The 24,911-nt window shown below is 41.2% G+C and overlaps 2 protein-coding genes across 4 annotated transcripts in view; both read right to left on the reverse strand.

Annotated features, from left to right (window-relative positions):
* Window positions 1-999: 999 nt before the first annotated feature.
* NSUN3 (NOP2/Sun RNA methyltransferase 3) lies at window positions 1,000-21,139 on the reverse strand. Of its 2 annotated transcripts, none has more exons than XM_044442424.1 (6): window positions 21,052-21,139; window positions 18,668-18,777; window positions 16,880-17,079; window positions 14,895-15,049; window positions 10,224-10,345; window positions 1,000-1,270 (listed from the first exon to the last, which is right to left on the reverse strand). In XM_044442424.1, the coding sequence occupies exons 2-6, from the start codon at window positions 18,754-18,756 to the stop codon at window positions 1,009-1,011; spliced, it is 828 nt and encodes a 275-aa protein (XP_044298359.1). In that variant the 5' UTR covers window positions 18,757-18,777; window positions 21,052-21,139; the 3' UTR covers window positions 1,000-1,008. The 2 variants fall into 2 exon arrangements, with proteins under 2 accessions (XP_044298359.1, XP_044298358.1); XM_044442423.1 differs by having other exon boundaries at window positions 16,736-17,079.
* Window positions 21,140-23,054: 1,915 nt separating this feature from the next.
* ARL13B (ADP ribosylation factor like GTPase 13B) overlaps window positions 23,055-24,911 on the reverse strand; it is a 52,883-nt gene continuing 51,026 nt past the window's right edge. Inside the window, exon 11 of one of the 2 annotated variants that reach the window (XM_044441644.1) lies at window positions 23,055-24,749. In XM_044441644.1, coding sequence (XP_044297579.1) covers window positions 24,673-24,749 — 77 coding nt within the window. In that variant the 3' untranslated portion in view covers window positions 23,055-24,672. The remainder of the gene's footprint in view (window positions 24,750-24,911) is intronic. The other variant, XM_044441645.1, reaches the window with a different exon arrangement.

Below are 24,911 nucleotides of genomic sequence, written 5' to 3' on the forward strand. Positions count from 1 at the left end.
GGACTCTGGTTTATCCTATGATAGTCTAGACAGCATCTAGTAGCTACAGGATTGCATCCCTGAATCCTTTACTAATAGACATTTAGGGTTTTCTGCTGCCTCCAGTTCTTCTTGCTTCTCTAGCTTCTAGGATGACTTGGATACGACAAGGACCACTTGCTGAAGTTTCCTTTGGTAAGACATAACATAGGAATCTAAACTATGTTATAATTTTCTTTGCTCATACTGTATAAGTATTGTATTTGGTATATATAATGTAAAATATATACTTTATTCAGACAAAAATCTGAATAAAAAACTTTATTCAGACAAAAATCTGGTATATACTTTATTCAGACAAAAATCACATTCTTACCAAGTTTTTAAATATAGTAATTTTACAAGCAGATCAAGTTATACTTGATCCATCTTTAGGAACCTAAAGGCTGCTTTATGGTCCTACAACAGTCTTCCTCAGCCTATTGCCCTCCAAATATCTTGGCCTACCATGCCCAATATTCCTGACCACTGGCCATATTGCCAAAGGCTGACAAGAGCTGGAGATCAGTTGGTGAAGACTGGCAAATACAACAAACAGCACAGTTCTAAACTGCTAAATGAAGTCTAGGCAGCCACAGGAGTTTTTGAGGGGCCCAGTTGCAAGGCCTGGAAAGTGCTGCGACCTCATAGCTGGGCATTAGCCTTGGAGCATGCTCTCCCACCTGCAGCTGGTGCAGAAATGACTGCACTAGTACATCTCCAAAGTTACAAAAGGTAAGCCAGATGGACTTCATTAGCTACTGAGTTTGTACATTTTAGCATGCTGACCACTACAGCTAGCAATCAAGCTAAATGTATTCTTCTAAGCACAATAGACTAACTTTTTCCCATTAATAGCAAACCAGCTCCACTCAACCCGCATTCCATTGTGACCTGTGTGGGGAGGGACTGGGTGGAATGAAAATGGCACATTGACTTCTCACAATTGCCCACCTCACACTTGCATGAACTAGGCAGGAGTTGTGTTCATCATATTTTCTTTAATTTAGATATATACATTGGTCCCCATGCTTTCCCCTTTTCCGGAAGTACTAGAAGTTCATGCTGCTGAACACCTGAAGCCAAAGCGAATTCCTGGGATGCAGAACTGGCCAAGGCTTGCATGTCCATGGGCTGAACATTGCTACAGGAGTCGAGAATGTTTGTTATGACATCACTGTTCTCTGCCTTAGAAAGAGTACATGTAGAATAAACCAGAGACCCTCCTGGACGCAAAACTTTGATTGCAGACCTGTAAGCAATAGGAACCAAACAGGTTGATTTGAATTTCCTCAACATACATATGTCACAGTAGAACATATATGCATCAAAATACTCATTTTTGTGAATTAGGGCATCATGTAGCATTTCAGCAACAAGCCATGAAGTTCTTAATGCACAACCAATTCATATAAAAGTTGCTTTAAGTTATGTTTAAACATTCAATGCTCGAACACCCCTCCCAGCTGGTGCAGGAAGGACTGCACTGGCTGCTCTCTGAGATTGAAAAAACAATCTTGGAGAGGAGCTAAAGAAGATGCTTTGGTGGGAGAAGTGGTGAGGAGACCCTGGAGGCCAGGATATGTGCTATCCTGAGGCCTCTCCAGCTCCTCCCTCCACGTCAGAAATACCACTGCTAGATGGACAGAAAAGCCTGTCTAGTGAAAAATGCTGGGTACAGGAGAGGGATAGGAAGATCATCTCTACCACTCCTTCTGCTCTGCACTGGATGATTATAAGACGCCATGTTTGGGACTTACAATCTTAAAATCATTGGAGGCACAATCAGCATGACCATGCCCTTGTTTTAGTATCATTAAGGCCTCTGAACGAAACTTTGGGATCCTTATTAATTACTTTTATTCTGCAATGCTGATTTTATAAGGGACTATTAAGACCCAAATCTGTACAGCGTATACGTCAGAACTATGTTCAGGAAAAAAGAGGTCCTATTACGAAAATAGGAGGAAGGTTTCCCATTTTGTAGGGGTAAAGTAGGAGTAATGACACATACCTTTCCAAAACTTATACATCCACTATCACTTTTCAGTCAAAAGTCATCTTTCCATTTAGCCATTTTATAATCTGCTTATCATAGGATCACTGATTCAATCAGAAATACAGCATTTGGGCACTCTATTTGGCAGGCTATCTGCATACACTGCTTTTGCAGGAATGCTTTCACATAAGCAAATGCATAAGCTAATCAAGGTACAATTGCTTACTGCAGGGGTGTTTTTTCATTTTTAAGAATACGGGCAAATATTATACCATCAATAAGGGTTGATGTAATATAGCTGAAACATACTGTTGTTGAAGATCTGTACTAAATCAGTTTGAGCATTCTGGGATCAATTAATTGTAAATCTAGCACAGTTGAACAAGATGCTGAGCAGTTCTACCAGGAAAGTTGAAGCGTGTGGATTAAAACCATGGCTACTATAACCAGACATTATTCTAAGTCTCTGTGTATCAAATATCAGGCATATAGTTTAAAAGCTTCCATTAGCAGTAACTAAAAAATAAAGTTTTTAAATGGGACAATACAAAGAATTCAGAATATGGGAGCAATGAGTAGTACTTCAAGTTTTCAATAACTCTGAAAAAGTCAGACATTTTAAATGTCACCTCCTGCCTCGCAATGAACTATTGCTGCTACAAAATGCCAAAAAGCAACTACTTCACATTGCAATGCATTAAACTTTGTGATAGCCTGCCATTTTTGTTCATTGTAACATCTTGGTGTTTCAGGCTCTGTTCTGTTTCTCTCAGTCATTCAGACACACACCCAGACACACACACACACAGAGTGCATGAAATTTAGCTGGAAATCTCTATACTTATAGGGATACATAGAAAGAGATAAAGAAATAACAGAGGTTCAGAAATTCATGATACAAACTGCACTTCCTCAGCCCACTCCTTCAGAGACTAATTACATGTTCTTCATCCTGTTAGAAGGACCGGCATTAATTATGCCACTAATTTATCCATTCTTTGCATAAAAAAGAAGAGCAAAAATTTCAAGACAAATGATAAGAACAGTGTGCTGTATTTCAACACTGCCATCTTGTGTACACTGTTAGGATTCATTTTCTGAGCATGCTGAGCTATTTTTGAACAGCAGGAAAGCAATCCTCTCTAAGCCACTCAAGCAGCTGAAATCACATTTGCTTTCATCCCTACATTCCTTTTTATGAAGGTGATCATAGATTTTGTTTTCATTTTAAAGATCAACCTGGCCTAGCTGCATCATAGTCACTCCACTTATATTCCTCCATTGTTTCATACAAAATCAATCTGAAAAGGCCAGAAAACCATTCCTGTATCAAGAATACACAATTTGTCATATGCCTGCAAAGTGAGGCAACATGCTGGCACTGGCGATGCTGAATGGCAGCACCAGAAAACTTCATTTGGGTTTTCCCTTTCAATGCAGTGGGGCTTTTTCCTGTTGCATAAAAATAAGGCAGAACAGCCTTTCTGTTTTCACAAGGACTTATATCAAGCTCTTTAACAGGAAAACAGCAATTTGACAGTCTTCCTCCACACAGCATTTGTCTCCTCTATGTGTGCACACATGCATTGCCCAGCAGGTATCGAGTTACAATAACAATTAGAAAAACAAAAGGTTTCCTGATAGTTGGAGCATTGGCAACCAAGGAGTTCATGGGACCAAAACCCTTCTTGTGACCAGCAGAAGTGGTGGGCATGTCCCTGGCAATGGGAGCTATATATGTGTGGGATTATACAGGCCCAGCAGTTGAATACTTTCACATATAATAACCAGGGTCAAAGCTCAAAGACATTTTAATTGATTAGTAGCATGACTTTAGCTGTTGAACTGATATTTGCATATGGGTATGGCATCCAGGTGTGGATCCTAATTTTTGCCAGTGGAAATGTTCATTCAATGGAGTTCTGCTCATAGAACTCTCCCCAGCAGAAGATTCTGCCTCCCACTTCACTTCTACTTCTGTTCCAAAAAAATTGCTCCATAGGCTGGAAGGATGCTCTGGAGCACTGGAAAAATGGAATGGCCTATAGAAGAAAGAAAACATCAGGAAAAACGGCCTCACCCATCTTGTCTTCCAGCAGAACCCTATGCTAGATTGAAATGCTTGCAATGGCTGGAAGGAGCTCTTCCATTCTCCTTCAAAGAGGACTCCTAAAGAAGGACCTCCGATCCAGATCATGGGGGGAGGGGGTATGCATGGAAGGAGGTACTCCTTCAAATATCCAGGTCCTAAGCCGTTTAGGGCTTATTTCTTGCTTATTTCTGAAGCAAGAAACATTTTCTTTCTATAGATTGAAGAAGTGTCATACAGGCATTGCCTTAGAAGAGTTATTCCTCCTTTATGTGTGAGAAAAGAAAATGCCTTTTCTAAGATGGCATTTGCAGTTCACATAAGTTGAGAAATAACTTCTAAAACTATGCAGACCAATTACTTTTTAAATAAACATTTAAACTTGAATTTTCTAACCCATGCTGCTCATCACCCAGAGAACAAATGTTACTGGATGACTAATAAATATAACACCTAAAATATCAGCTGATTAGCAGAGCAGACCTATGGCTGCTTGACAGCATTTAGACAGCCACAGGATTTTTCAGTTTCCCAGCTCCGAGGTCAGAAAAATCACTCCAACTTCAGAATTGGGAATTTGTGCATGGATTCCCTTTTGCCCACCTTGCAGCTGACACGGAAGGTACTTGCTGGCTATTTCTATTTGGTTAAAGCGAGTAAACAAATCCTAGCCTTAAGGGCAGTGGACATGGGGAAAGAGGGAATGGTAGACACAAATGGGTACACAGGTTACAAGATATATTTGCAGTCTTTGGAATATAGGGAAGAATGACTTGAGTTCACAGCATCGGCACAACTCATAGCTTATTAAAGTTACAATGAGACACGGCACCCATAAGTGCCATCCTGAAAATTCAAGCCATGTCATCTGAACCCAGCAGGGAAGGGTTGTGTAAGCATTAAATAACCTTGCAGAAAACACTGTGTGTTTTAGAGTTATAGACCTTGCAAAACTCACCCACACCAGTATTGGATGACACAACAAGGCACGGTTATGACTTGTATAATCAACACGCCTACCAACAGCCTCTACAACTTGCTTCATCATCCTAACAGGTGCCATATTCTCTCCCAATTATTTTGTCATCCACAACCTCCAGAACCCCACATTTCAAATGCATTCTTTAGTCTGCTATAGTTTGGCATATTCTCCTAACCGTTTGCACAGACTGTTTTATTTATACCAGCACTCTTTTTCTTCATTTTACTTTTATGTCTCATTTATTTTTTACAGTTCCATGTTTGTAAGCTTTGCTTCCTCCCCACTCGTTCATCAAACACTGAATCTGACCAATTGTATCAATAAAAATCTCAGTGAATTTAAAAATAGATTGCAAAATTGAGAGGGTGGTGCTTGAGATAAGATTTGTGAAATAACAGGGACTGGGAATCATGCATTTTAATTTCTTCGTGCAGAAAAAACTATCAAGGCATCCAATGTCAATGGAATAAAGGTACTATAGTGATGTGAAGAACATGGGGAGGGTGATAGCCATAGGTGAACCATAGGTGAATACTTTACCATAGGTGAATTTCCACTCATGATACGATGTTTTCCTTTACCTTCCATTCCACAGAAGACTCTTGTGTTCCCCTTAAAGCCACCATCCACATGGGCATGTGGGATGAGGCTGGGGGCTATTCCAGCTGAGATATAGGGAGCTAAAAACCTGCAGAAATGGAAGATCCTTCCTTTGCATGAGCTGAAGTGCTTTCTTATACAAATAGAATTCTGGATACTATCCAACACTAGAAACAATGGGTGACTGGAACATTGGCCAAGAAGATCAACAAGAGACTTTGGTCCAAAACAACTGCAATAAAGAAGGGCTGAGAAATCATTTTCCTAGGAAGGGCTACTGATCCAGGGGAAATGGCAATGCAGTACCAAAGTCAACGATGGATTGAAGTCAGATCCAATGGAGGATGAAGCCAGAGTTAAAACTAGGTTGCATTTGCAGCAATGGTGTCACTTCCCTCTGTATTAACTTACCGGATGCCCCTTCCTCTCTGTGTAACAATCCCTTCCAGTTTTGTCCTCCTTTCCCTCTGGATTTTCCCTACAACTCTGCAGCTTTCTACCAAGCGTCAATTCTCTCCCCCAACCCATATTTATTTTGTAAGAGGTACTTCTCTCTCTCTCTCTCTCTCTCTCTCTCTCTCTCTCTCTCTCTCTCTCTCTCTCTCTCTCTCTCTCTCTCTCTCTCTCACAGACACATGCACACAAAGCAGAAGTGATTTCAAGAGGTGTAGTCTGAAGACCAAGAGGGGACCTACAGCATCTGAAGAGGGTTGCCTGAAATTAGGCTAATTATACCTCCTTTAATTAGCTGTAAGATTTTGCATGAAATAAGCAAGATATGGATTACAGTGACAAGTCACAGGCACACTGTACAAACAAGTGAATTATCCTATCACCATTAAGGCCAGTTCACCTTATTTAGTTTCTCCACATAATCAGATTTTTAATCTGAGTGGGCACTCAAATTCTGCACACTCATGCAGAAGAGAAAACACCCTTGTGGTGCAGCTGTTCATGTAGCCCTGTACACTGTCCTACTTTTGATCAGGAAACTATTTAGAGGTGCAGACACTAATTTAGACTCCTATAATATCTGACATAATACAACACAACACAAATGCTTTAGCTGGGTGTTCAGTACCCCTCATTCCCATGACTCCAATTGAGAGACAGAAAGAGCAAAAGCCATGCTCCCTGACCCTAACACATGCATGGAGCAGACGGCCCAGTTTAGACCTCTCCTCTCCAGTGCCTGAAAAGAAAAGGGGGTGGGCCACTGAAGGGGCAACAGGGAGAACAGGGCCAACAAACACAGCCCCACTCTCCCTCTCACGTGACTGAAATTGTGTGGGGGGGGGGGGGGAGAGGGGAGGCAATTAAATGCTTGGGGGAGCAGGACTGAATGCATGAACAGGGGTGTCCTTTTCATAATTTCAGACCAGACATAAATGATGCCATATTATGCCCAAACTGAAAATAAAATGTTGCTCAAAGGCAAAAGTGTTTGAAAGCCTATAGGATACTTTTCTGCACAATGTGCCTTACTCTCGTTCACCAGGCTACATCTGATCCATGAAACAATTCAGAAAATGTGGGAACATCAGCCTTTCAATCACTATGGTTCACTACACAAGTTAAAGTTTGCTTAGCCCTGTTCATACATTATGGGCAAAGCTTGTTCCATTTGTTCTTGCCTTGGACTGGTGTGCTATCTCTCCATCCCTTCTTCCCTTACATGCTCCAATATGTTTCCCCACTTCCTGGTTTGCAACTACAACTTTGACATGAAATCTAAGTTAGTTATAACTATAACTATATTTTGCCATACCATCTAAGTAGGGCAGCCTATAGTTAATACAAAGAATAATTGTCGCCAAACCGTAACTGGAAATCCAATTCCTACAGTTCCATTCTGGGTTAAAGGTAAGATCTTGTTTGTTATAACCAAAGTTTGTTGGATTCAGCTGCAATACAAAACTATAATTACTATAAACCAGGAAATACGGGGGAGAGCAATCTGTTCAAGATGAGAACCGAATGTATCTTAATGCTAAGAGTTAAGCTATGCATTATGTTTCTTATTCGAGGACTGCTGCAAACAATAAAAAAGTGGAAAAATGATTGTGCATTGCTGGTTTGGATTGGTTTTATTAACTAATCTTGCAGCATAGATAACTCACTCTAATGAGTTTTAGCCAAGGTAGAAATTTAAAAAAGATAAATAAATGGATTAATCAATCTGTTTATTTATGTCATTATTTATGAATAGCATGCAGTGGACCACTGAATTCATATTCTAAATTAGAGTGAAAAAGTTATTATTTTGCAACTACTATCATTTACCTAGTTTTATATACTTCCATCAAACACACAATTTCTCTCTCTTCTAGATCAGAGGCTCAAATGGATTAAGTGTATATTGGGGAGACAGGCAAATTTGGGTTTTTTGGATTTTTCTCTACCAACAAGGTTCTTCCTGTCAAGAATATTCCACTTCAGAATTATAATCAAGAATGATCTATACAAATTTGCAAAAATTTCACTGAATGATGTATGCTTCCTTGAGCCAGGAGTTCACAAATTGGATTTCATATGTCAAATATTGGAAAGAGAACACTGAGGGAGGTCAGTGTTTTAAATGTGATTGATTTCTCCAAAGGAAACGAGTGACATGATGCATTACTGCAATAAGACACTCATATTTCAGTTATAAATCACACACTTCCTTTAGACCTTTTCCTGAGGAAGTCATGCAAAACACACACACACATACCTCACCTTCTCTTGCACTGCCATTATATGAGCTTTCCATAAAGAACACTACTTTTAGGAAAACAAACTATTTTATTTCTCTCTCAATTCTTCCTGACAGCTGGGATACTTCTGAGGTGAAACATAGCACCATGTTAAAAAGCTTTAGTATTTCATCAATAGCCATAAAATAATATATTGCAGGAGAAAATGACTGGGGAAAAGAAAAACAAAACAAAGAACCTTGCTTCACTCATTGCTCCCCCTTCTAATATCCTTATCATATTATATGGCTCTACAGTTAAACTTCCCAGTCATTTCTGTTTGTCTCTATAAAATACAATGCAGAGACTGCAATTTAATCCAAAACTGCGGGCTTTCCTGAGCTCAGACTGAAATTGAAGTAAGTCACTTCTGAAGGATTCTGGGAGCTGCAGGACTTTTTTCTGCCTAAGCATGTAGGTTTCTACCCTTAATTGTGAAGCTTTGGTCAGCAGTGAACAAATGTTTAGCAAAACTACAACCCCAAAAAAGTAAATAAGGATATTCCCACAAGGCAGAGGTTCTCAGGGGTTACAATCCAGTAGTGGGCATGGATAGAGGCAGAACAGGACAAGGCAACAAAGAAAAGCTTTAGATTTTAGGTTATAGTTTTTACTGCCAGTAATTAAGCCTTAGGAAAGGAACTTCAACCTTTTAGAAGTGGGAGAAAACTTCACTCCGTAGCCTCATCCTTTTATTTCCTACAGCGAATGGTCTTCCACAGGAGGTCACTGAGGCTCCATCAGTGAGGGTGTTCAAAGATAGGCTGGACATGCACATGGTGGGCATGTCATGAGCGGAGTTGGCTGGAGCCGGAGGTCAGACTAGATGGCCTGGGAGGCCCCTTCTGACTCGCTCTGTTTCTATGTTTCAATCATTTGGTGGAGACAAAGAAGTAAGGCCAAAAGGCATGACTGCCTTCCCCAGGGGGAGGTTAAGGTCACTATCCTGACCATGTGATATCTGGTTGCAGCAACACAAGATTACATGCTTTGCATGAAAAAGATCCTAGGTTTAATCCAGGGTGTCCAGGTAGAGCTTGGAAACCTGCCTTAAACCCAGAAGGCACTGCCAGCCAGTGATAACTAGGCCAGGTGGACCCAGCAGTCTCAGTCCGTATCAAGCCACTTTTTTATATTCCTCTATTCTTTCATAGCTAAACGGGCTTTGAAAACAAATCTCCCTGGTCCAAGTGTGAAATTCTATCCATTATATCATATTGTGGAAAAGGGTAAAATTGTGGTAGTTGACCAAGAGGCTGCAGCAAACCTTTAATAAAGTAGGCACTAACTACCTCTATTTACTTTCATCTCCTGTAACAAAATAAATCTTTCTGGATCCATCAATTTGTTTCTTGGGTTTGAATTGTTCTTAGATGAATAGACATTTGATGTTTTCCAACTTCCACAATTGCCAAGTTGTTAATTATTAGCTATAAGGAAACAACACAGAGATGTTTGGCCTTTATGCAGGAGTGTTTTTAAAAGGTTTCAGGAATTATGTTTTTATCAGGATACATTCCCCGTTTTCTATTCCTCCACCTGCTGCAAAATGTCCTAGTTACAAGCCTATCGCTCAGCATGAAGAGCAGAATGGGCCTCTCTACACACCAAGGCAATTGTCCGGAGAAGACAGGAGAGCTCTCTGCCTTTTTCAACGATGACTGGCTCAGTGTGAGTGCATACGGAGAGGAGAGTACAAGGACCAGACAGATGCAGAGCCGGAGAATATGATTTAGCATGTCCTTCAATCCAGGGCTGGCCATTACCGAGCTTTATTTGGTTTCCCTGCACACTTCTTACCTCAGTAGCTGTGTCTGTACAGCAGATAATACCTTCCTTTGTGCTAATCGCAGGGTAGCCCGTTGGGAATCAGAAGAGAATAACCAACTTCTATCATTTGAGCATGGAGCATCCACGAGGACCTGAATGATCAATAATAAAAATGCATATGAAAACTGCTCATGTTACAGACAGGAAAAAATGTTACATTGATATGCAAGTGCTCCCATTAACAATAGCAACAAATAATGAAAGAAATCTTATTCCATGTCAGGCTTTCTGTGTGACTTATATGAATGCAAAAATCACTAACCTTGTATTCGATGAATATTTATGGAAGTACAACATACTTCTAAAATATTTATTGACACTCCATGCCCCATTGTGGGGGGGCAGTGGCTCAGTGTTGCATCACATGCTTTGCAGCCATTTCCTATTCCTGGAATCTCCAGCTAGGCTAGGAAAGACTCTTGAAACCCCAGAGAGTCCATGCCAGTCAATGAAGACGATATTACGCTTGACTGATCAATGGTCTGACTTGGAGGAAGACAACTTCTTATAATCCTATGGGAAAATTAATGAGCAATGGCCACTTATGTGTCTGATCAAGTTGCCTATAGCACATGAAAGCTTACACCAGAATACATTTGTTAGCTTTTAAGGTGTCACACGGCCCTTTGCTGGCTTTGTTGCAAAGCCTAACATGGCTATCCTTCAAAAATGCCCTTTTAGTTGTTAGCTAGCCTACCATTTCTAATGCTCAGCAATTTTAAAATTTAATGTTTGTCACATTTTCCTAATTTCCCCAATATTTTGTATATGTTGGGCACTCGCTTTTAACCTTGATTCTTTAGTTATTGTTTCCTAAATAGCTGTTCTGCATTTTTCCAGGATTTTCAGCATGGACTCTGCTTCAGTACAGGAACAGGACACAGAACTGTAGTTCAGACAGGCCCCCTCCCCAGACATTATCTGAAAGCAACACCCTCATGAAAATCACCAGTTACTTTTCCCAATGAAAAGTAGTCTACACTTTAAAGTAAAATAATTGATAACATTAAAAAGAAATCATTTTGTGGGTCCAGAACACAATGGGTCCATTAGCTAAAAGTGAATGCACTCTTCAGCTGCCCTGACAGAAGCAGATTATCCAGATCACAAGCAACAATTCCAAACTCCATTCTGCAGAGGTAAGGAGGCCCTTTCTGGAGTACTGTGTTCAATTCTGGATGCCACACTTTAAGGAGGACATTTATAAATTGGACTGTGTCCAGAGAAGGATGACAGGGTTGGCGACAGATTTGTAAGACAAGTCCTATGAAGGATGGTGAAAAGATGTTTAGCCAGGAGATGAAAAGGTTAAAGCAAGACATCAGAGTGGTCCTCGAATCTCTAAAGGGCTGTCATGCAGAAAATGGAGCAGAACTGTTCAGGACTAGGACTAATGAATAGAAATTGTGAGTAAGCAGATTTTGATGAAACATAAAAGAGAAATGTCCTAGTGCTAAGAGGTGTTCAATGGTGAAACAGACTGCTTTGGGAAGTGGTGGGCTCTGCTTCACTGCACATATTGCAAAGACTGGATAACCACAGTAAGAGAGTTCTTGGAATGAGAGGAAACTGGATCAGATGCCTTCTGAAGTACTTACCTATCCCTGGATAGGCGCTCAGCTTTCTAAATAAAGGCTAAACCTGTAACTAATAAATAACAGTTGTGTACTATTATTTGCGTCACTTTTCACAGGGTGAAGGAACAACCATCCCTCTTCCATGCATATGACTTGTGGCTTTGCCTGTTCTGCACATCCTGCAGAAGGTGGTTCCTGGCTGCACAACCAGAGTTCTGTGAGCATTCATGGACTTCCTCTTGGCTCAGCTTATTTCTGAAGCACAAGAGGAAGTTTGATGAAGAGAAGAGGGGTGGATTCCAGGGAGGATTGCTTCAAACTTTTAAGAGGCTATATGCTCCTGAGCGCTGCAATTGTAAGGGAGTGGCCTGATTTCTAGCAGCAACTGTGCAGGAAGGGAAATTCATTCCGGTTCCTGATTCCAAGGTGAGCAGGTCAGAAGAAGAAGCCACAGCTGGTCTAGGGACTCTGGGATACAAGCAGCCAAGCTCCCAGAGAGCGAGCAGAGCAAACAAACAGGGAGCAAAAACAGGAGTTTGACTGGGGTGGTTTCTTCTTTCTTCCACTTAATTCTTCTTTGTAACACACACCCATTTACTTGTAGGACTTCATTGTTAACCTTTTGGGAAGACATCACTGCTTGTTACAACAGGCCCAACAAGGCAGAATCAAAAAAGCAGCAGAAAGAATGGACCCAGAAGACTCCCCAGTGGTGGGCACCTGCAACATCTGTGTAATGTTTTCTTTTTTTTCTTGCTTGAGGTCAACATGACCTACATGTGCAACGAGTGCAAGCTAGTGGCCCTGTTAGAAGAAAAGTGAGTATCCCCCCTCAAGATAATTAAAAAAATGAAGTAGTTTTAGACAAAGTGTTGGAACTGCAACAGCGAAGGGTAGTACAGCAGCTAGAAGTGCCATGGAAAGTTGAAGCAGAAGACAAGAATCCCGAGGGAAAGCAAAATGAAGAAAAAACTCCTTGGAAAGCAGTGGCAGTTATGTGCAGAAGAACTACAAGATACTCTCCACCAGTGGAAGCAGTGGAACTCTTGAACTGCTGTGAGTTACTCAAAGCTGAGAGTGGAAGGCAGCCTGCTGTGGAAGAAGCAGACATCCCATGCAACCCTGAACAAGAGGCTAAAGGTCAGCTAATTATACCAAGGCTTGCAAGAACAAGAAGAGAGTTAGCTGTGGGAAACTCCCTGCAGTGTGTGGGATGGAAACACATGTATGTCAGGATGACCTGTGGACTCCTCAGGTATACTTTCTCCCTGGAGGACAGATTAGTAATATAACTGAAAGACTGTAAAGTCTCATACAGCCTACAAACATGTACCCCTTCCTTCTTACACATGTGGGAATAAATGACACTGCCAAGTGGAGAGTTGAATAAATCACATCAGACTTTGAAGTTTTGGGGAGGAAAGTCAGGAACTCTGGGGACTGGATGGTTTCCCTTCAATCCTTCTGGTCTATCCAAGAGGCCAGCCATTCGCCTGGAGAATTTTTCTTCCAAGAGGAATGGACAGGAAAAGAAAAATATTCCAGGTGAATCTCTGACTATGAAGGTGGTAGTGAAAAGTCGCGTAGATGGAACAATGATCAGGTAAATCCACAGCTGGTTACAGGAACAGACTTAGAGTGCTCATCAGTAGCACCATCTCAAACCAGGTAAAAAAACAAGTGGGGTACTACAGTGTTCAGTCCTGGGACCAGTATTCTTCAACATTTTGATTAATGATTCAGATGAAGAAGCAAAGGGAATGATTATCAAATCTGCAGATGGCCCAAAACTGGGTGGGTTAGCTAATACCCTGGAAGATTGAAAGAAGATTCAGGGTGATCTTGATAGGTTGGAGGGCTGGGCTGAAAGCAACATAATAAAATCCAATAGAGGCAAATGCCAAGTTCTGCTCCTAGGAAAAAGAACAGAAATGCATCACTACAAGATACAGAATACTTGGCTCAAAAATAGGGCAAAGGAGAAGAATCTTGGAATTGCTGTAGATCACAAGCTGAATATGAGTCAACAATGTGATGTGGCTGCAAAATTGGCAAGTGCTATTTCAGGCTGAATTAATACAAGTATCATGTCCAAATGATTGTACTGATTCCCCTTTACTCATCACTGGTTAGGCCTCATCTGGAGCACTGTGTCCAGTTCTGGGTACCACAGTTTAAGAAAGATACTGACAAGCTGGAAAGGTTTCAAAGGAAGGCAACAAATATGATCCAGGGACTGGAAACATAGCCCTATTATGAAAGATTGAAAGAACTGGGCATGTTTAACCTCAAGAAGAAAAGACTGAGGGGAGATATGGTAACACTCTACAAGTAATTGAAAGGCTATCACAAAGAAGGAAGACAGGATCTCTCCTCAATCATCCCAGAGAGCAGGACATAGAATAATGGGCTCAGGTTACAGAAAACCAGATTCTGGCTAGATATCAGAAAAATTTTCCTATTAGTGCAGTACAACAATGGAACCAATTGCCTCAGGAGGGCATGGGCTCTCCCACACTAGAGGCATTCAAAATGCAACTAAGCCATCTGAGAGAAATGGTTTAACTTGGTGTCCTCCACTGAGCAGGGGGTTGGACCCGATGGTCTTCTTGGCCCCTTCCAACTCTTCTATTCTATGAGTCTATGAACCATAGCTTGAATTCAGTTTTTTACAAGGGCAGATGCTTCTCCCACATCTCGAGGAGGACACTTCTTTTATTTATACCAACCTTCCCCAACCTGGTGGCCTTCAGAGGTATTTGGATTGCAAATTCCAGAATTCTCATCCAGCAGGGACATTGACTGGGAATTCAGGGTATTGCAGTCCAAATGTGTCTGGAAGGCACAGCATTGGGGAAGCATGATCTATACTATTTTGAAACCTGTTAGGCCTTAATAGAAAGGCTGTGCTTCTAAAGTCTCATCTCAGTCTGCTAAAGCAGAAAAGAGGGGTGGGTGAGACTTACACACAACAGCAAGCTTAAGTTGAATGGCTTGCATGGGCCTGAGTGGGGGAAAAAGAATATGTTGGAGCCTCATGAGTGATCAGCCATTATAAAGATACCTTGTCGAATCCACCAAGCTGCAAGTTCCCAATTTGTCTTCCATCCAACTGAGAAACAGTGACTAGGCTCATCTGTGATTCTGGGATGAAGGATTCTAGCGTCTGCTTCAGCCAGCAGGATCTCAAATAATCATATTCATTGCAATGTAGGAGGCCTAAATATATTATAAACATTAGCATTATTTCACTTATGTTGTTGTTACTGCTGCTTGGTGTTGTTCGTTTAATTTCTATACTGCCCAATAGCCAAAGCTCTATGGGCAGTTTACAACAATACATAAAATACAATATAAAATACAAACAGCATTAAAAAACAAGGTCACCATACATTTGTTTTATAACCAAACTGAAAACTCATATAAAATGTTACAATGACTTATACAATGTAAATCTTGAGACCAGGTTAAGCAGCTAACAAAGCCCCAGTTAAACCAATTTAAACCAATTAAATGCCTTGTGGTAAAGCATAGGGTTAACTTGACTCTGAAGGGATAGCAAGGTAGGTCTCTGCAGGGAACATATTCCAACAGTTGAAGCTGCCCAGGCAGTTTACAACAATGCAGTACAGGTATTTTAGAATTGAATTTCATCAGGTTGCATTTCGGAGATTTTAACTTTTGTGTAACAGCCAGAGCTTTTGCTACCGGGCAGCATAGAAATATAATAAATAAATCAAATCAAGCCCCGAAATATGCAATCAGAACAATACCTATGGAATGAGAAACAAGAGCTAAAGGCAGCAATGGAATGGCAAGAACTAGGGGCACTTTAGGTCCCCCTTGCCATGCTCAGATGTGACACGTGCCATGCCACAGTGATCAACAGTGAAGTTCTCAACATATGTATTTCATGGCAGGAAAAAGTATTCAAGAATGCCAAACTACATCTTATACTAGAGCCACGAGTAACCAAGAAAAGCACCCTTGAGAAGGGAGCATTTATTTCAAACAAGAGGTAGGATGAAAAGGAAAAATTAATTCACCGGTCATTTCTCCCTGAAACGCTGCCACACACAGTCCTTTTACCTCTGCCAGATCCCCAGAGTAGTTTTTAAGGTAAATTTGCATTTGGAATACTGATGGGCATTTTCCATGGGGATAGGCAACTTTCTCTGTCTTGAGAGCTGCCATGCCTCATGGTCATTGTTGGGGCACCCATACCAGTGGTGAGTTGGGCTGAAACCAGGACTGGGTAGGACCAGAACCTAAAAGGGGTACAGCAGTTTGCCAGGGCAGGAACAGATCACTTCTGTCAGAGCTCTGGACGGATCTCACGGAGGGACTTTTGAGAAATCTAAAAGGAATTCTAGGGCTGCAGGTTGCTCAGCCCATCTTAGACTCTTGTGAACTCCACAATGACTTGCAGCTATTATGCAATGCTCACTGATTTCCTTCCAACTTTCCTGAAACATATTCATTCCCGTGATTGATAACCTAATCTCCATAGAATCTTATTGCGTTTCCTTTTCGTGTATCTGCACTGCACCTCATGAGCACACTGAGATTGCTTTGTTTTTCTCTCTAGCTGACCTTGCAAAATTAGAGTACCAAAGTATCACAGAGAAGAGATGAAAATATCAGAGGACTGTAGAACACATCTTTTCATATGCTTTCAACTAATGCGCAAGAAAATTGGTGCCGGGCAGCAAGGGCATAATATGCAGATTGCATTTGAAACAGAAATTAGTTCCTGATGTGCTGGCTTTTCACTACAGTGGGGAGAAGGATACCACCAGAGTTTTCTTAATGAATGCCTCTGAATAACACACTTAATGGGTTATTTGAGCAATCTAGCAGCCAATTTGTGTGTGTTCTAATTGGTTTAGGAGCAGAGTGGTTTACCTGGCAAAGCATACTGAAGTGTTGCTATTGATTTACCCCCTGGTGCAGCACACATATCCAAAACCTTCTCTCCCTTCTCTACTTTCAGAGCCAACACTGCCAGCACCGACGCGGCATTCAGCAAGTAATATTCCTTCAGTTTACCAGCTCTGTGTTTCTGAGCAGGGAATCTACCAGGTGTGCTAGTGATGTAGCACTTGAGTGACTGCAGAAAAGAGGGCGAGGTTCTTGGGAAAAGGAGGCGATAGCCCTTCGAAAGTAAATCATTCTCCACTGCAGAGGAAAAATTGAATTTATTAAGGAGGACGGCGTACTGCCACCACTGGGGTGTTGTAAGTACTTCCCTGGAGAGGAGAAAAAAGATATACATGTTATTGGCTGTATTTTACATACAGATGTGCACAAATATAGAGCAACAGCTGCAACACATCATACGAAAGGACAAAGAAGCAGTTCGGCACTTGGGCTGATCCAGATAAGGTTTAAATTAAAATGGTGGGGCACAGATAACTGAGTTACACGCAAATACAATTTTCAGTGTCATCATTCCAGGCAGTGCACTGATCAAAAGGCTAGAGCAGAAAATCATGTTGCATCCACTTTTTATTCTGGTTTGAGACAATGTGTGTCAGAGCAATCTTTAATCAGGATTCTGGAAAGTGGCTTCACAATCAGAGGGAAATCATGGTGTATTTCCATCCCTGCCATCCAATTACTTTCCCTTTCCCAGCAGTTCTACATGGGATTCTGGGTGGTTGTAGTAGTGCAGGCTTAGGTTAGTGTCCAGATATTTGGCTTCTAACTCTCATAAGCTGAGCCAGCATAACCAATAGTCTGCAATCATCACCACTGTGATTATTTTTATTACTTTTATATCCTACCATTTTTTCATCTTGCAAGGATCCCACTACTGTTGACAGGGATTACAGTAGAGTTTATCCAAAACAGCCAAAGGGCACCAAGTTGCCGAAGAGATTTTGAACCAGGGCTGGGCAGACCCAATTACGAAACTGCATGACCTTGGGCTGATCACAGTGTCTCCACCCAGTCAATCTCAGAACCACTGTGATAAAAGGGGAGTGGGGAGGATACCACGTATGCTGCCTTGAGCAATTTAAAGAGAAGGCAGAGTATAAAATTAATAACTAAATACAGGAGACAGTGCTAGGACAACAGAACAAAGGACTATTTCCATGGACTCCTTTGACAGGGCCAAATCACTTTTGGTACACTATTATTTCATAAGAAAAATAATCACATTGTACGGAGATATTCTGCAGCTTATGATGACACCTGAGAACTTATGAGGCTAAGATGCACAGCAAAATACACCTCCAACCTTGGTCCACTGACCAAAAATTACAGTTACAGTGGGAGCATTTTTTCGTTCCTGTTGAGGGCCAATCTGTGTGTGGGCGAATCCAGAAGCAAAAGTGGATGGGTCACCCTTTTCTGCAGTTTCTTCCTTTCTGCACAGAGGTCTGCTGGGAAAGGGACAGATTACTCTTGCCAGAAATTTGAACTGAATGCATGCAGAAGGCTTTTGAAATTAGTCTGAGGGCCATATGCAGTTCTAAAGCTAGAAGATGCCCACTTCTATATGGTACCTAAGAATACAGAAATTAACCATCCCTACCCTAGCTATTCTTCAGATTCTTTCTTATATGACATTCATTTTTTATACGGAGAGAAACAATACATCCAGGGCAGAATGTTTAGGCAGGAAAAAGTCTACAACTTCTGGCTGGCTGAGGATTAGTGCAGCTGTCAAGACTTTTTCCTGTCCAAACTTGCCTAGAATTGAACTCGAAAAGTTTTACACTTGTTTGCACATTGTGAAGCTGTTTCTATATAATCATTTTATGAAGCATTGAAGTGGAGGAACAGTGGGGCTGAGTGGGGGAGACAGGAGAGAAAGAAACAAAAATTGACCTGACTGAGTTCCATGCTTCTCCCAGTTCCTTGGAGTATTGCTTCTCAAAATGATCGAGAACAACCTGGCATATTTGCTTTCGAAGCATTGCTTCTGATTCTGTTCTCAGCTTGGAGAGAAAATGATAAAAACGTATACATGAATACCAATTAGCCAAATACTACACTCAGTTAAACTTTAAAATGTTCTCAACTCAGCAAACAGCTTATGTTTTTAAAATCGCATGGCATCTCCAGGGGTTGGTTCAAAAGATGTGTGAAGATGGTCCTTTTCTGCCTCACCTAATAATGATATAGGGTCAAATTATGTATCTGAGGGTCAAATTATGCATTTTGAAATAATTTCCCAATATAGTCTGGAAATGCAAAACAATAACAAAGTCTGTAAAATAACAGACTGGATTATCTGTTCCATTTGACTTTGACCTAATCCGGTGTGGTACAGCAGTTAAGGGAATAAGAGTCTGGAAGATCCAAATTTGAAGCTTTCAGATAACCGAGATCAGAACATGAGAAGTAATAAGCCCCCTTCACATTAAGAACTCTCTGACTGAAGGGCCAAAGTGTGCAATGACGGGCCCTGAAGATGTGCCCCCAGCTTCACCCCTGCCAACATTCTGGTTCACAGCCCCCTTCCATTGTGCACGGCCTTTGTGTGGAGGCTTCTATCTATGGAAGTTCATTTCGGTCCCAGACTCAGTCAAGCTTCCATCCATAGAGACCTAGACATGAAAGCTCCTCCAACTCAAGCACCCATGCTAATGTGTGGTGTGGAACAAAGTGTGGTTAGGAACGGGGCCAGATATGCAGCTGGCAGCCCCTTTCTACGTATTTTGTCCCTTCACACAGCAAACACATGATCAGGTGAAGTATAATACTAGTTTATTCTGCACTGAACAGGAACTATCTTGGGCATTTTGTCCACTTCTGGGTACCATGTTTTAACACTGACAAACTGGACCTCAGTCTACCCGGACACTCTGATCTGAGGTCTTCCCCAGCCTGCCACCTCCAAGGGAGGCCTGGAGGGAGGCAACAAGGAAGAAGGTGCTAACATTGTCCTCTTTTCAGATCTCTACTTCCAGGCATTGAATGGCATATGATAGGATAGGTCAGCTGTTGTAACCAACATTGTTTTAGTTGTTTAAACTGTTTGGAATTTGGCCCTTCATTCATATTGGAATTTTGTCCTGCTTTTTATTGTATTTGTGTTTTCATTGTATCCATTTTTACTATTCTGTCTATGTTTTTAATTGTTATGAGAGGCTCAGAGAGATTCACTTATAGAAATGGAAATGACAATATCCAGAAGAGGACAACCGAAGACAACTAGGTCTCTGGTTAGCCACAACTACATTAAGTCTCATCGATTTTAACATATCTACCGCACAGGCAATTAAGTCAAGATACAACCCTGTGTTTATCCTGAAAAGAACATGGGGGGGGGGGCATGTTGTGAACTGCCCAAAGATGTTTCCTATATGTAGTACACAGAGTTCAATTTCCTGGGGGGATTGAAATTTGGAAAGTAGAGATGAAATCTTAGGGTCAATGAAAGGGCCACCAGATGCTTACAATGTTTTTAGATTATACAGATTATGCAAACAGATGGCCTGAAACCTACAAAAAGGCATTCTGCTTTTTGGTCTCCAAAAACAATGTGACCTGTATTTCTTTCTCTGCAGTTATTACAATCTCTGCAGAATAAGGAGAGACTTTAGCTACCCAAACCTTGTATATTTGTGTTCCAAAAATATCTAAGTTAAGGTAGGTTTTACTGTCGCTTTGCATTTGTAATGCCCTAGAATTATGAACATCGTTTTGCTGCTTCGATGGGAAAGTGTTCTGGATATAGTCGTGGTTAAAGCTCACTGACATTGTCGAATTTTCCTCTAACAGACCAAGGCAACTTCCAGATTGTAGTTTGACTTTTCTCCCTTTTCCTCTACTGTGACTTCTCAAGTCTCCCACGTTTAGCAACTTATCTGCAACCCCATGTCCTGGAGAAGGAACACAAAAGGACTACAGGGTTCGCTTTCTACAATATCTAGAGGCACACCACAGCAGCTGTAAAACAGCTGGGAAAGTGGCAGCGAGGGGGCGGGGGACAAGCCGTTGTCCAATCGCAACTGAGCTAAACATGCAAGCACTTCTCCATTAGTTTCTATGGGCAACCTTAAAACCTCTCGAAACCGGAAGCAAGTCTTGCACTTCGGGAATTACAAGTCTATAGCTGCATCTACGCAAGACTTTGGAAAGAACTAGGAATAGCGGCCAAAGCACAGCCAGCCTCTGCCACGCTCGTTAAGAAGGCGCGGCTTCGGGTTTCTCCCTGCCGATGCGCGAAGAAGCCAGAGCAAATGCTTCCTCCGGTTCGCTCTTACCTGACCCTTGACCGAGGAGAGCGTCCTCCTAAGCCGAGAGCCAGCCGGCACCCACTGCCTGAGTCCCGAAAGCCGCCATAAGCGCTGGAGCAGGCGCATGGCGCCTTTGCCAGGCCGGTGGGACGGCCCTTCCGAGCGGAAGCGGCAGCGGCTTAGCCAAGCGCGCCGAGTTTGAAAGGAAAGAAAGTAGCAGGAGCTCTGCGTCGGAAGAAGGGGCTGGAGAACGCGCGGCTAGAATTAGGGACTGCGGGGGTTCACACTGCCGTTGGGGCATTGCTTTTGATTGCTGTCCGTTTTCAGTCAATAAGTGTAAGCCGCCCCGAGGCTTTCTGCGATGGGGGCGGCATAAAAATGCTATAAATAAATACAAAACAAGCCACAGTCAGTAAGCTAGCACCTCAAGGTTCTAGTCCAGGTCGTTTCGCGCTGGGCTAGCATCCTTTAGGGAAGGGAGCGTTAAGAAAGCGAGCCTTCACCCGCAAGTTAAAGGGCCGCAAATTGACTGAGTAGAGCAGGTAGAGCGCAGGAAGGTTGTCTGAAAGACCGCTGCTGTCGTTGCTTGTGCAAAGCAGAAAGAACTGCAGTTGGCTCTTACGGGCAAGTTGTGAGCCTTCAAGTGGCTTTTGGCCTACAGCTCACATCCTCCTTCCTTGCTTTACTGGTGGGAGATGCAGGGCCACAAATTGGCTACCCTAATAATCTTTTGTGCATTCTGCGCTGCCAAGTTTCATTCCTTGGATGAAGGTATCTGGGCTGCCTTTTTGTAGCAGACAGCCCCAGTAGTACAGGTGGGATGAGCTATTAAAGCTTCTCTGAATTTTCCTCATTTATGATCTGAAGTAGTGATTGGCAGCTTTAGCAACATAAGGTCACACCTATTTGACATGAGTTGAATTTCATTGCCTTGTCCCAACTAGAACTTTTTTAAACAAAAGGTGCCTCTCCAGCAGGTGAATTCTAATGGACCCCAGGTATTACTGCTTCATTTAATGAGAATCCAGTTTACACAGATTTGCAACAATGTCCTGCTGCATTGAGACTTGCAGCCAGATGAGCATACCTGGAAGTGTAGCCTAATAACCAAGTTGTTTTGTACTCTTGAAAAAGAGTGCTAGTAGTAGGGAGCCCCTACCCAGCAATCTTTCCCAGGTACTCGTACCTTACTGTTAAGGTGGACTCTTGGCCAGTCCTTAGGTATTTCAACCTTTTTTGGACCTATGAGCATATTACAGGTTTGAGCAAGTGTCCTGGACAGTGCCACTTCTATAAGAGGACCTGTCACAGTATGTAATGGCTCTGTGACAAATATGAAAACCTTGCTGCTTACACTTTGTCACTCCTACTTTAACAGTTTCTTTTGAGGCTTTCTAGCTCTCTCCCCAAGTACTTGTTCATTGGCAGCCTTCTGTCTCTAGCTTTAGAACTACCATTAGAACTCAACCTGACAGCAATTTTGCAAAGTTTCTCAGTGTTTTTCCTCCTCGCTCACAATTCTGGGAACAAGAGTCAGGAACTACACAGACATCCCAATCACAAGAAGGATCTTGCCATTATTGAGAGACTGACTTTATTTTGTAGAATATCATACTACGTATATATCTAAATGGCTGACTGGTAGATGCTCTGAGGTATAGGTCTTTTTTCTATCTAAACTTGCGTAGGATTATTTCTTGCTCAACTATGGGTGTGTGTGTGTATTTACTTCCAAAGTGAAAACACGTGATACTCGATAAATAGTATAATATGGATTTTATAACATAAATTATTCTTAATAATGTGCTCACAGAAAATATTTAATAGCTTGTAAACAAATGTGTGAAATACGTATGTAGTAGCAGGTCAAGAAAACTTGAGTTTTAACTTCAGAATCGTGATTGTTTTCTTAATAAACCTTTTAGCTTCAGTGTTTGCTAACTGAGTTGAAAGGGAAACTGGTTCTGTCAGCACTTTTGGAACTATAGAGAAAATATTTGTCTTTCAAAATAAATTCATGCAACATCTGGTAAAAAGGAAAATAGGCAGGCTTTTAATTGGAGACTGATTTTTACACAACATAATTCGATATATTTCAGGTAATGTATCCTTAATACAACCACACAATTAGGCATAATCAGAGGAATTAATAGTCAAGCATGAGATTTTAAATGGGTTGGAATTTATTCATGGTGTAAAAGGATTTTAAATGAAATCCACACATATAAACATACAGGACAGAATAACAACACAGTGTTAAAGCATGACAATTTGTCAAACTCCAGAATGCAATAATGCACATTGTGAGCTCCAATATGAACAAAGGTTCCTCATGCTTTTTAATACTAGGGCTGCTTTGTAGGCACAGTGGACAAAGATGTCCAGGGATGCTCTTTTTAAGTGTATGAGGAAACCTCTTCTCATATGGAAATTCTTTGTAGATTCTTTCTTATGTACATAAATCCTGAGCAAGAAGCATAGAAAGTCAAATTTTAGTGTTACAGAAAATGTGTCTTCATTAAATCAAGAGATATTCCCATAAACTATATAGAAGTTACATTCAGATTTTAGTTTCTTGCAGTTTTTGGTCTTGGAATATGTAGCTCATTTAATACTACTATGCAGTCAAACAAAGGATTCCATGAAGAAAACCACCATAATTTGCAGTACAATACCATTTGAGCGATCAAAACACATACCCCAGTATAATTAGAAGAAATAAATGTGTAAATGATGAGTTCTTGTCTCCACAAGCTCAAATTCATTCCAGGAATAGTATCTGTGCATATGGAACAGTGGAGTCCAGTAATCTATTGGACAGGGAAGGAATGAATTGAGCCTCGTCCCTGCACCGTGCCTCACCAAAACATAATTAGTATAGTGCAATTCTAAAGACTCTATCCATGTTCATTGCACAAAAGCCTGCTTCTAGAATGTTCTCTTGCTTGGGGAAACAAAAGTCAAAACCCATTTGTGGGTGCCATCTCCCTGGTGGATCAGGACAATAAACTATCAACATTTCAACAGCTAGGCAATTGTAAGGCAAGTCACATGCAAAATGTATTGCTGTTGCAAAAAGGTGACATACGTATGTCCTGATTAGGAATATAGCTATTAGCTTTAATATTTCAAAATACTTCTGTTAACCAAATAGCTCTGTTAAAAACAAACAATGCTAGAAAAATATAAAAATAGTTAAAATGTACAGTCTGTATTTTCATCTGAACATGCATTTATTTTACAAAAAAACCCCAACCCTTGGAATATTGAATACAGAAATATTAAGCTAAACTAAACTGAAAAAACAGTCCTTAGGTGTGCACAGTCAAGTTGCATTTGGTCTTGAAAGTGTTCTTCAGGGTTATAATTCTCATTTTCAACAAAGAAATCAAGTGAGAAGCCTTGCTCTCATTTCCCAAGAGTTCTACTTAAGTTTTCTCATTCCATGTTAACCCTAAAGAACAGCTGGTGAGTCAAAAAGGATATAGGACAAGTTCATGAGAGCCATCTTCCATGCTGAGATCCCAAGGCAATCTTAGTGTCCTTGCCCAACAAGTGTCTCTTCAAGTAAGAAAAAAAACAGTGCCTAATATAAATCTTCCCTTTACATGGTACTGTGCTGTTTGAAAGCTGCCACACAACTGCTAGTTAAGAAATGACATCATGGCTATCGCTGTTTGGTCTTTGCCGTATAGTTAGTGGAGGCAGTGGCTTTCCGTAGAAATCTAAAACATGTTAGGAAAGAAGTCAAGTTAAACATCTCATACTATCTGCCTAGCTATTCTTTGGGGAAAGAGTGAAAACTGTATGGAATGTCTGATAATTTAACAAGTGTGGGAAAACATAATTTCCTTCAGGGAGTAAAAATTATGTTAAAATACTAAAAG

This window comes from Varanus komodoensis, unplaced genomic scaffold, assembly GCF_004798865.1.
Source record: "Varanus komodoensis strain SLA01 unplaced genomic scaffold, ASM479886v1 scaffold4, whole genome shotgun sequence".
Classification (NCBI taxonomy): domain Eukaryota; kingdom Metazoa; phylum Chordata; class Lepidosauria; order Squamata; family Varanidae; genus Varanus; species Varanus komodoensis.